At 39.0% G+C, this 13070-nt stretch overlaps 1 protein-coding gene across 5 annotated transcripts in view; it reads left to right on the top strand.

Annotated features, from left to right (window-relative positions):
* LOC141362517 (DNA (cytosine-5)-methyltransferase 3A-like) overlaps positions 1–13070 on the top strand; it is a 63864-nt gene that overhangs the window by 9679 nt on the left and 41115 nt on the right. For all 5 annotated transcript variants that reach the window (XM_073864714.1, XM_073864713.1, XM_073864715.1 and 2 more), the window contains one exon: positions 1454–1802. In XM_073864714.1, the coding sequence (XP_073720815.1) occupies positions 1454–1802 (349 nt within the window). The remainder of the gene's footprint in view (positions 1–1453; positions 1803–13070) is intronic.

Genomic DNA, 13070 nt, shown 5'->3' with positions numbered 1-13070 from the left:
GCTGCAGCTAGAGAATTCAGGGGTCTGGAAAATTTTCTTGCACAACAGCAACCAGCTCCCCTCGGCCGAACGGATAACATTCCTCTTATAAGTCCTTCCCTCTGTAAAGCTGAATGATAGATGAGGTGAATGAAAAAAATAAACAGTATAGAAAGTGGAAACCCACAATCTAGGATTTGCAGGCGGCAAAATATAGAGACCCTGGTTTTCGTCAAGTTTTCCACAGTCTCGGTTAGACAAGTTAGGCCGTATAAAAGATATACCGTACGTCGTCGAAATTGTTTGTTATCTTCTGTCATTATCTACTCGACTCTAAGGAAGTAACATAATTAAGCCTCAGCTCCTGATTGGCAGACGCATTAATGAACAATCCAGCAGCTTCCGCAAGACTGTCTTTCCCTTCCTCGGTCTACCAATGTTTTGTCAGATTGACTTTTGATTTCTCCTTCGTGAAAACGGCTTTGACATCCCGAGGCAGTGAGGCGAGGCGGCAGCTGCTGCACTGAAGAGAAATGCCACAGTCAGGCTGCCACTTCTGCTCTCCCTGGACTCCTCGTCTGTCTCCGATTCACGTCAGGCCGGCTTTCCTCACACATGCTAAGCAGGTGTTTGGATGCGAGGAGTGATGTATGTTTGATGCTGGAGATTAAAGGCATGCTGTACAGGATGTATGGACAAAAAGCGTAGGAGCTTTGTGTTGAGTATTGACAGCATTATTATCTGCCCATATGCGAGAGATGTAGGACGTATGTAGGAGGTGTGTTTGTGCATATACACATTAATGAAATGAAAGACGGATGCGGCATAATTAAAAGCTTTAATTGTCCCTGGAGATGGATATGACATCAAAGTAAACTGTGCAATATGTGCGTTGTCGCTTTTTATTTCAACAAAGTTGAAGTGACTGCAAGGGAAATGGACACGTTAGCATTTTTTAAGATGTTGCTGATATAAAATGTTAGCATTGGCAAAAACCTGGACTATGTTCGTAAAGCAAACTGTAGTGCACTGCATACTAAAAAGTATAAATGGTAGCATTTGCTTTTTTTAAATAGCATGAAAAGCGGATTGCAATACACAGTGCTGGACATTTCAAACAGCCTTATGACATCAGTGGCCTCAATTTGATGCATGTTTAATTTAACCAGTGGCATTCAGTTGTTATTTGCATTTTTATTCTAATATTAGACTAATATGTGACCCTGTCTGTGAAAACCTAGCAAGTCTTTTTTAGTGTTTTCTACAAACAATTTCTATATTCATCAGTGATCGGTTGAATCATGGTATAGTAACAATGCCTAAAATTGCAAAAAAAAAGAAGATTAGCTGTTTGGCATTGTTGTTGCGTTTAATTTAATGTACCAAACTATTTTGCCTAGGGAACTTGTATTATTCATCCATTCTCATTAATAAAATGCATGACCGTCCAATCCGATTATGTCATTTTCTGCAGGTGGAGTGCTACGGACCAGTGGATCAGCGGGTGGGCGTGGCTATGCAGCACAAAGGGGTGGAGCTCCAGCTTTCTTCCCAGTCTCAGAATGGAGATGTTGAAAGGCACGAGAACAAGTCCCGTGAAAGTTGCAACCCTACGCAGAATAAAAATGCTGCAGAAAACGGGATACCTTTCCATTCAGGCTGTCGCCCAGAGTCCTCCTCCGATTCGAGCCTGAGCCCATCCGCGGAGAACGGATTTGTCATCGACCAGGACAGGGCGAACCCTGTAAAGTACGAAGAGGACACATTGCCATCTCTGCCCCGCAAGAAACGAGGGAGACGGAAACTAGAGCGTCCAACTAAATGTGAGTTACGTTCAACCTTCTTTAGCATCGTGTTTCACAGCTGTCTGCTCATTGAGACGCTTCTTGTCGGCTGGCCAAAAACGTGTCAACGTAATATTAAGGGAATGCAACGTTTAGTCACAAAACGAGACGGTCCGTAAAATGGTTTTGGAGGCTGTGCAGCATGTATTGACCTAGGGGTAAATAATTTTTGTTGTAAGTGCATTAATATGTAAATTGAGGTAATTACAATCACAAAAATTACATTTGCCAACAAGACTTCTGTAAAAGTCTTTTACAATGTGTACAGAAAGAATTTGGCAAGAGTCTCTCTCCAGTGTAATAGGGTTGTCAATTATCAGAACCCCCCCCTCTCTCTCTTTCTTTCTTTCTCTCTCTCTCTTTATCTAACTCTCCCTTTTCTGTGCTCCTGGTTCAGGCATTGACTTTCATGAGAGCAGAAAGTAGATGCTGGGTAGACAAAGCTGTCTCCTGGCAATCTGCCCCAATCGGGTGCAGTGCTTTGACAGACAGCAGGTCTGAGTTGTGCCCATTCTCTCAGTGAGGGCAGTACCAGGTGGATGGCGCTATGCCCACGGCACTTACACACTGAATAAGCTTCAGCCACTTTTAACCCAGTTGATGGTGATGATAGACACCCTTTTTGTAGTATCTGTAGTTTCTCTATACCATCAAGTCTAGATAGAAACATATTTTTTTTGGATTGCCATTTGGCAAGATGTTTTGCTTGTTTGCAAAGATAACAGTGCTACAGTGCGATCGAGGTTGTTGGGTGTCTGTGTTATTGGTCACAGTAAGCGTTCCTACTGCTGGATAGGCAGTTATGAAACTATGTAATTCTACACAACCCTAGCGCATTATGCTGCGTTCAGACTAGCCGTGGCAGAGGCGTCAAGCGCGAGTGATTTCAATGTTAAGTCAATGTAAAGACCAGTTGACGCGTGTCTGGAGGTCTCGCGCCGCGAATGAGGTGTTTAGCGCGGCACATGCGATTTCGCCTTATTTGCGCGTCTAGTTTGCACTAATGGCGCGAATTGAGCGTTAACCAATCAGGAGCTTGCTTTAGTAGTGACATGATTACAGGAAGCGAGCAGAGTTGCAGAAGCCTATGGAAGGCACTCCCATGATGCGAATTTCCGCGTGAATGTCTCGTTGACTAGAATTTCACGCGCGGCTTTTATGCGCGAATGAAGCGAGTAAACTCAAAATGTTTAAGCGGCAAACTAGACGCGGTAGACGCGAATTTGAAGCCTTAAACGCGGCTGGTGTGAACCCATGGTTAGACACACTTTATTTTCTAGATTTATCGCTTGTTGCTTTATCGCGTAAAAGACAAAGTGAAGTCAAAGCTGCCTTTAATGGTGCTTTTCCATTGCATAGTACCCAACGGTTTAGTTAGTTTGGGTCGGGTCAGCTCACCTCACTTCGGCTTGGTTAGCTTTTCCATCAAGTTTGGTATCACGTAGTGGGAGGGATTATAGGCGTGCCGTTATATTTGCGCTGCGTACTGCTGTGACATCATACAAGTGAGAGCTTCCTTGTACATTCCAATACATTTATTTATTTCTCAGTCCGCCACAAAATTAAAATTGGCCACCACAAATAGATGTTTGCATATCGCGTTTATCACTAACGTAACCTTTATCTCTCATGACAGTTTCTGTTTAAACACCCATGGCGTCAGTAGTTAACGCACTCCGCTGAGCCCATTGATGTTGCATTTAAGCATATAATGCTGATGTGCTCGCGCGAATGTTCCGCCACAACTGCAAGTTTGGAAAAAACTTTTATGGTGTTCCTGATTCTCAACCTATGGATGTTTTTCATCGCTAAAAGGGAGTTTGGGAACTTATAGCAGAGCACAGATGACAACATGTTTGCTCGAGACAGTGCAAGCTAGCACTAAAGGTAAAGCTAATCTTTTACATTATAGCGATGACCAATCAGTGATCTACAGTGTTTTCGCGTCACGTTTGGTATCAGCTCGGGTCGCTTGGAACCCCAACCGAGGTGGTACGAAAAAAAGTATCGGGTACTACGTACTGCACCCAATGGAAAAGCTCACAAAAGTAAGCTGACCCGACCCAAACTAAACCAAACCGTGGGGTACTATGCAATGGAAAAGCGCCATTACTGTCCTTAAGGAATTGGTCATTCAAATATGTATGTATATAATAATTTTTAAAATTCACTCACAATTAACTTTATAATTGATCATTGTAAAATACCATTGCAGTACCTGCAGGACCTACTCATACAATGTACGCAAGTTTAAGAAAATCTGGTGATGCGCGATGCGTGCACGCTGATGATGAAAATTGCGCAACGTGCACTGTACATGGACCCTTTACGCGTAAAAAATGGACCATACTTTGGCCTTTACCATGCTGATCTGTATGTTTTATGAATGCATGAGACATTGGTCACTCAATAAGCTCATTTGGATTAGTTTAATGATGGAACTATGTGCTTTTTCTAAGAAGATAACATCACAGCATTTTGACATAAAAAAATGACATGTTTGTTTTCTCTGGGATGGCATAAGGGTGACTAAAATAGAAGAATGTTCATATATTGCTAAACTGCTCCTTTAACAGAGGCCCTTTACTATACAATTAAAAGAGCCATTTACCTCTGAGGAACCCTATTAATGTCCTGGCCTACAGTATTGATTTATAGAATGCATTAGTTCAGCTTTACAGGCACAAAGAGGGCAGCTCGGGTCCTGATCGGCGTGTAGGATCAGATTGTGCTTTAGTGCCTAATGCTGATTGGCTTTGCCAAGCACAGTACAATAAATCTCAACAAAGCTCGACAGTCAGCCAATCACCACCCTTGGTTGCATAACACTAATCAATGCTAATCGCAAAAAGATACAAGCTGTTGGTCTGCCATTGATTCAGTTAAACCAAGGATTTTATTGATTGATGCATTGAGAAAGATCAGTGTTGCTGTGATTGACAGAGATTAAATAGATCACTGGTGCCTGTGTGGTTTATATTCCTTCTACCTAGAGGGCACAGGAAGGATTTCAGTTCACCAAAGAGGAACTAACCGCTCCGAACACGAAAGCTGGCATGCATTCAAACTGAGACGCAGAGGGCTCTGTGGGCACAGCGTGCCAAACGCACTTGCAAACCCAGTGACCTTGGCAGTCCCGTCGGAACGAACCCCTTCCTCTCCGGTTGCTTATTCCTGTTGAGTGAGAGAGGAAGAGATATAAAGATTTGCACATGCTGTAAATGTGAAGAGGGCTCATGCATCAGGCACTTTTGTTTTAGCTGGGTGTGTGCGTGATTCGCCCCTGGCAGGCTTTTGCTAGCTCTTGTGAAGAAAACAAGCTCTCAGATTCGGCCCCCGGTCTCTCAACACTCAAGTGTTGTGATGTGGTTGGGCTGTGGAGCTCTGATCGACTTCAAACGGCTCTCTTCCTGAGGCTAGTGGTTATTACAATGGGTGCTATGCACTTGTGCTGGCTTTGGGTCAAGATAGAGACTAGTCATGAATATGGGTATGCCCACAGGTGGCACGTGTGTGAGCTTAGCTGTTACTTAGCCACTGGCATGATATGTGTATATACTGTAGATGTCAAAAGGGAATTTTGATTGCTTCTTCGGAATAATGCTGCCCTTTCGGGGTGGTCTGGTGTCATTTTTCCACCCCATATCCAAACCCTATTTACTAGTGAGAAGGGAACCGCTGACTCTAGATCTTTCAGAATAAGCGCAAGCTACTGAATGCGTACCACGAGTGGAGCGAGTCACAAGCTATCTCTGGATAACTTTTGATTCACTAAATGTTTATGTCGTTTACATTATATACACTTATATGCCAACAAAACACAGACATTTGATGCAGTTTTACTTACCGCCTGCGACTTGGGACCGCCCCATTTTAACAAAATCCTACGTTAAACAAACACACGCACAACTCCACTGCTACCCCGGATAGACAAACTGCATTCATTGTTTCCATAATGCTGGGTTCTTTGGGAAGCTGAACAAGCTTAAATTTCCCTCACAAACAACAACACACTTCTGTGATGATGTTAATTTTTATTTTATAATTAATATTTATTAAATAAATATGCTTTCACGCTCCGAAATAAACTGGAACAGTGATGCTAACTTAGCATATAACTAGATTTAGCATTCCCTCCAGAAAAGCAGTAAATCTAATGACTTCTGGGACAAACCTAAGCATCAGGTAGTGCACATAGTTTTAATGGGTTGCGTTTAGTCACTACTTTATACTTATACTCATACAAAAACTAAGTATATGTGACACAGAGAGAAAGAAAGAAGCAAAATAGATGTAAAGTGCCGACACTAGACAAAATGCCAATGCTAAGTGATGTCCCAAATATGCTAATTAATGCATGATGTCATCTTACGACACTTGATGTCTTTTCTGGCAGGCTTTAGCTACTTTCCTAAGAACTAGCCTGCACATGGGGGGAATTCAGAAGTACATTTAACTCATTCCCCACCAGCCATTTTTTTGAAAAGTTGCATTTTTTGTGATTTTCACAAAAGTTTCACAAAATGCCTTCCAGGAAAATTTTCTTCTGAAAATATATAAACATACAAAAATAAAATCAAATGAAAAACAGACCCTCTGCTTTCAAACAATCAATAAACAAACAAACAAACAAAACGGGAAAAATATCCACCTGCTTATAAACTCTTCAATATGGGTATTTTTCTTCAAAATACAAAATTTTTTGGTAAAAGCTGAAATAATTGCATTTTTGTAAAGGACTTTTGTTTGAGACCAGATTCAGAACGATTATCAAAACATACACAGAGTTTAAAATAAGTAAATGGCGTTTTGGCTTCAGTTTTTTCATAAATTGGGTAAGATTAGCCTAGTGGATAATTGCGGTATTGCAGATTGAAATAAAAGTTCATCAGGAACACTTTTTTATGCAAATGTGCAGATGGGAAAGAGTTAATTTTTATTCAAATTTCCAAAAGGTTTCACGTTGGTGCAGACATTGTTAATGTGGACCACATAATACCAGACCAGCATGATGCAAAAAATTTTGCTGATTGCGTATGCAGTAGGGCTGAGACGATTAATCACGTTTCATACTAATAATATGTGTCTGAATCGATTTTGAATCGCAATGCACAGCTCTTTCATGTATTGTGGCACTTTGATAAGTAGGAAGTCCTTATCAATCTAAAATCACTGAGTTTGCGTCGTTTATAACATGCCAGAGTTTCCCGCAGCCCTTTGCAGTTCGGGTGACCCACCTAAGCTGTGAAACCTTAACTAGGTCGTCCAAAAAAAAAATATATAATAATTTGCTGCACAAAAGGCCGTCAAGGGCATCTCGAAGAATAGCGCGGGCGCGCTTCACAATGCCCTTTCACTTCATCACGCAGCTATTCCCGTTAGAGGTATCTGTTAAAAACATTTAATTCATTAATAATCTAGTATGTGTTCATTTTCTGTCATAGTTATTTGAGTGTTTTAATAAAAATATTTTCATAATGACGCATATGCCCCGCCCCGTTGATTGCCACACCCCCCAGGCCCCACCCAACCCTTCCACCTTAACTTACAAATTTTCTGCAGGAAACCCTGCATGCATTTGAAAAAGCAAAAAAAGTCAAACATAATCATTATAAATTGTCTTTATTATCATGAAAATACCTGAAAAAATGTAAAGAACAGCGATATAAATATGCTTATAGGCATTTCCTGGAGTTGTGTGTGTAAATGGCACCTTTGGTGTACTTAACTACAACACAGAGGCTGCTTTCGAAACCACATACTTCCATACTACTGTACATAGAATTCATAGTATTCCACAAACAGTTGGCGAAAAGTACCCAGATGACCTACTACTTCCGTCAAGATCCCGAAGTGTTCATTCGATGGACACTTTGCTATCCTGTGAGCCCCCGGGAGAGAAGTTATCCAACTAAGACGGCAGAGGGGCGTTGTTTAATTTAAAAATCCCCAAAAGCAGTAACGCAGCTCTATTCAAATGCAAATACATATAACAGCTGTCCCTTGTTTTTAAATTGCTTTAGTTTAACGTCATTACAGTTAACGACTAACTTGATGTTTCAATGGCGAATGTAGTACGTCCGAATTCATTCATAATATTCATACTATATAGAACATACTGTTTTAATGGTCGATGAGTAGGTACTTCATCTAATTCAGTACCTACTGTCACAGTATGCGATTTCGGACGCAGCCGAATCATTATGATCATTATACAGTGGGTAATAGGACCTGCAACTTAAAGATGTGTTGAATGGAATGCATAGATCCAGATGGCAGGAAATCTATTTAAAAAAGTCCTAGACTGTTTTTAAAGACCTGGACTTTAAAGCTTAGTTAGTTTACCTTTCACTCTCCGCCTATGATTAGACGATCAATCATTTCATGTGCTGTATACAGTACTCAATGTCTGCTCTACATCCTACTGTATTTATATAAAAGTAGTTCAAAGTAGTTTGTTATTTGAAATGTTGGTATTAGTTCATTGTTTTGAATTCACAATCTTTCATGATTCGTTTTAGCTGTATATCTAAAAAGCAACACTGTACATCTCAAGTACAGTAAGTAGTTTTTAAGACGCTTTAATCTTAAGCAACCTCTACACTTATCACAGGGAAAATCCACCTGGATTTAACCGGCAGTAAGTGCTTTGCCTTAAAGGAATAGTCTACTCATTTTCAATATTAAAATATGTTATTACCTTAACTAAGAATTGTTGATACATCCCTCTATCATCTGTGTGCGTGCACGTAAGCGCTGGAGCGCGCTGCGACGCTTCGATAGCATTTAGCTTAGCCCCATTCATTCAATGCTACCATTTAGAGATAAAGTTAGAAGTGACCAAACACATCAACGTTTTTCCTATTTAAGACGAGTAGTTATACGAGCAAGTTTGGTGGTACAAAATAAAATGTATCGCTTTTCTAAGCGGATTTAAAAGAGGAACTATATTTTATGGCGTAATAGCACTTTTGGGAGTACTTTGACTCGGCGCAGTAACACCCTCCCTCTCCCATTATGAGAGTGAGAAGGGGAGCGGACTTTTCAGGCGAGTCGAAGTACTCCCAAAAGTGCTATTACGCCATAAAATATAGTTCCTCTTTTAAATCCGCTTAGAAAAGCGCTACGTTTTATTTTGTACCACCAAACTTGCTCGTATAACTACTCGTCTTAAATAGGAAAAACGTTGATGTGTTTGGTCACTTCTAACTTTATCTCTAAATGGTAGCATTGAATGAATGGGGCTAAGCTAAATGCTTTCGAAGCGTCGCAGCGCGCTCCAGCGCTTACGTGCACGCACACAGATGATAGAGGGATGTATCAACAATTCTTAGTTAAGGTAATAACATATTTTAATATTGAAAATGAGTAGACTATTCCTTTAAGGGTGCAATGGATTGATTTGTGCAGGATTTGAACCTACAACTTTTTTGTTTATCATTACAGATCTTTAAAAGATTCATATCATAATTTTTTTAAGCTTTTTGCCCTAAGGTCCGCTTCTTAGTCAAGGTTTCTTGTAGTAAAAAGAGTCATAATTTAGTTTTTATGATCCGTTTCCACTCTCTCTGTGATCTTTGAAAGGCTGTTTTTTGTTATTTTACCTTTGAGACCGTTTGATTATTAGCATGGAGAATGAGAACTACCTACAGTAAAAAACTCTTTGCAATGCCTGCACTACACTTTGTCAGTTTAAAAGTATCCCCATTGAAATGATCAGGGACTTGATGCACATGCCGTCTAACTGATGTCATCAGATAATGTTCGCTAGAAGAGGGCGGAAGTACATTTTCACATTTTAAATTGAAATTTATGAGGGCACATGAATTAAAAAAAGACAAGAAATTGTTTATAATAAACACTGCAATATTACATAAAAAAATAATTGTCCTTTTTGATTTCATTGGAAATTTAATGTAAAATTTCAATATACAGCGAGGAAAATAAGTATTCAAACACCCTGCTATTTTGCAAGTTCTCCCACTTAGAAATCATGGAGGGGTCTGAAATTGTCATTGTAGGTGCATGTCCACTGTGAGAGACATAATCTAAAAAAAATCCAGAAATCACAATATATGATTTTTTTACTATTTATTTGTATGATACAGCTGCAAATAATTATTTGAACACCTGAGAAAGTCAATATTAATATTTGGTACTGTAGCCTTTGTTTGCAATTACATCTTCGACCCATCTTCAATGCTCTAACTGAGGGAAGGAGGTTGTTTCCCAAAATCTCGCAATACATAGCCCCGGTCATCCTCTCCTTAATACAGTGCAGTCGCCCTGTCCCATGTGCAGAAAAACACCCCCAAAGCATGATGCTATCACCCCCATGCTTCACAGTAGGGATGGTGTTCTTGGGATGGTACTCATCATTCTTCTTCCTCCAGACACGTTCAGTGGAATTATGACCAAAAAGTTGTATTTTGGTCTCATCTGACCACATGACTTTCTCCCATGACTCCTCTGGATCATCCAAATGGTCAATGGCAAACTTAAGACGGGTCTGGACATGTGCTGGTTTAAGCAGGGGAACCTTCCCTGCCATGCATGATTTCAGACCATGACGTCTTAGTGTATTACCAACAGTAAACCTTGGAAACGGTGGTCCCAGCTCTTTTTAGGTCATTGACCAGCTCCTCCCGTGTAGTTCTGGGCTGATTTCTCACCTTTCTTAGAATCATTGAGACCCCACGAGGTGAGATCTTGCATGGAGCCCCAGTCCGAGGCAGATTTACAGTCATGTTTAGCTTCTTCCATTTTCTAATGATTGCTCCAACAATGGACCTTTTTTCACCAAGCTGTTTGGCAATTACCCCCTAGTACAATTTTGTCTCTAGTGTCTTTGGACAGCTCTTTGGTCTTGGCCGTGTTAGTAGTTGGATTCTTACTGATTGTATGGGGTGGACAGGTGTCTTTATGCAGCTAACGACCTCAAACTGGTGCATCTAATTTAGGATAATAAATGGAGTGGAGGTGGACATTTTAAAGGTCTTTGAGGGTCAGAATTCTAGCTGATAGACAGGTGTTCAAATACTTATTTGCAGCTGTGTCATACAAATAAATAGTTAAAATATATAAATATTAATAGTTTTTTTTTTTAAGATTATGTCTTTCACAGTGGACATGCACCTACGATGACAATTTCAGACCCCTCCATGAAAAATTGCAAAATAGCAGGGTGTTCAAATACTTATTTTCCTCATTGTATTTTTTTTAAATAATTTTTTACGATTTTTTTTATGATATGACTATTACACCACACCAGCAATAGTTTAAAATTTTAAACATAAATTATTTAACATAATATTTGTTTATTAAATTCTATCTATTATGTAACATACTCTCTGTTTTCAATTTTTTGATGTGGATAGTTCACTGTTGTCCTGAATATGTTACTTTTGATCTAAATGTCATGCAAATGTATGGCTTCGGGCAAAACGATGATTAAATTAAAGAAAGTGATAGATTTGAGAAGTGCTTTAGAATCAACCTTGCTGTCAGATTCATGAATAATGTCATCTATTTGCTCGTTTATTGAATATAAATGAAACTTTAAATACTTTTGAGGGACAGTGGGCATTAGTAGTGGAATGATGAGTGCGTTTTTAGAAAGATTTGTTAAATATTCTCCTTCTCAGACCCTAGTTAGTGAGCTTTAGTACTCCTGAATCATAAATCATCACGACAGCCCTGATAGTGTTTCAAGTCGCTGGTAATCACAGGCTCTGGCTCACCTCGGCTTGCCCTGCTGAACCCAGCCAAAACAAAGCTGTTTAGGAATGAACTACATCCTTTTGTATGTGGAGACGGCAGGATTATAAATTACTGGTTGTGCAGAAAAGAAGTCAGAACTTTTCAAGAATTTGGAAGGATTCTTTTGGAGGATAAATGTGTTAGATATAAGGAAAATAGCATATTACAGTCATGTGACTGTATGATAATTACATTACTTACTGTTATGCCTGCAGATCAAGTCACACTTTTGTACATTCAGATCCAATCATTCTATAAGCAACCTTTAATGTTGCCTAGTTTAATTAAAACAATCCTATAAGTTGAAGAAGGTCCCATATTCGAGCCTTGGTTGGGTCGGTAGGTGAACTGGAGTGGCCAAAATGTCCTTTCCCCAACTGGTGTAGATTTTTAACTTGTGTGTAGATTAACTTGTCCTCGCCATGAATATAGCCATAGTTGCTGGAGTGGTGTTAAGAAATAAATAATTAAACGGATTTATTAACAATCAAATTACCAAACCCAATTTATTTTGGTATGCATAATAAGAACAAATAGGTTCAAACACAATATCATCTCCATTGAGATTTAGGAGCCTTTAAGCAATTTGCCTGTTTTTTATAAACTTTTTGGTTCACTTATTGGTCATTTTATTATTTATATTTTATTTTCTGCAAGACATTTATGAGAAAATCCAAATATTGTATATTATATGCAATTAAAATGACTGTTACTGCCTTTTAGATTTGGTGGATGATGTTCTGTAATATCATTTTCTATTTTTAGTTCTTTCGGGTAGAGCTTTTATAATGAAACTTAAGTTACACTCGTGAGTCCAGAAGCGAGAGCATGTGTGCAACTGCAAACTGAATATGTTATTTAATAAGTATAATATGTTATTTAATAAGGGTGTTGTTAAACCACTTAACTGCCACCCTCTCCTTTTGAGTGGGGGAGTGAAAAAGTGATGCACACCTTTAAATGAATCTCTGTAGTTTTTAGTATTAAATTAAAACATAGTTATAGTACCTTAAATTTATTTTAGTAAATAAAAATAATGCAATAAAGTATATACAGTATTTTATATTAAAAAACTATAAAATTAAATGTTTCATGCCCAAAATTCTAAAAAAAAAATAAGCCATGAGTCTTAACTAGTTTTGATTTAAATTTCAAGTTAAAATCACAAAAAAAAATTTTTAGCACACTTTTAGTGTGTTTGCTAACGCAGGCCACCAAGCGCCAGCATTTTTCATGATTTTCAAAAATGTTTAATGCTTTCCAGAAAATGCTCTTCTTTAAATATATAAGAACAGTAAATAAAAGAACAGACCCTCTGCTTTCAAACTACAAAAAAAAACTATCTTCCTACCTTCATTAGTTCTCTTTTTATCACCTCTCAAATATGGGTAGGTTTTTCAAAAACACTTTGTGAAGGACTTTTGATAGAGATCAAATGCAGAGCGATCTTTAAAACATACATGGAGTTCTTTGCGGAAGCCACTTGGT

The sequence above is a fragment of the Misgurnus anguillicaudatus genome, unplaced genomic scaffold (assembly GCF_027580225.2).
Source record: "Misgurnus anguillicaudatus unplaced genomic scaffold, ASM2758022v2 HiC_scaffold_28, whole genome shotgun sequence".
Lineage (NCBI taxonomy): Eukaryota > Metazoa > Chordata > Actinopteri > Cypriniformes > Cobitidae > Misgurnus > Misgurnus anguillicaudatus.
This window is presented reverse-complemented; position numbering and strand designations above follow the sequence as displayed.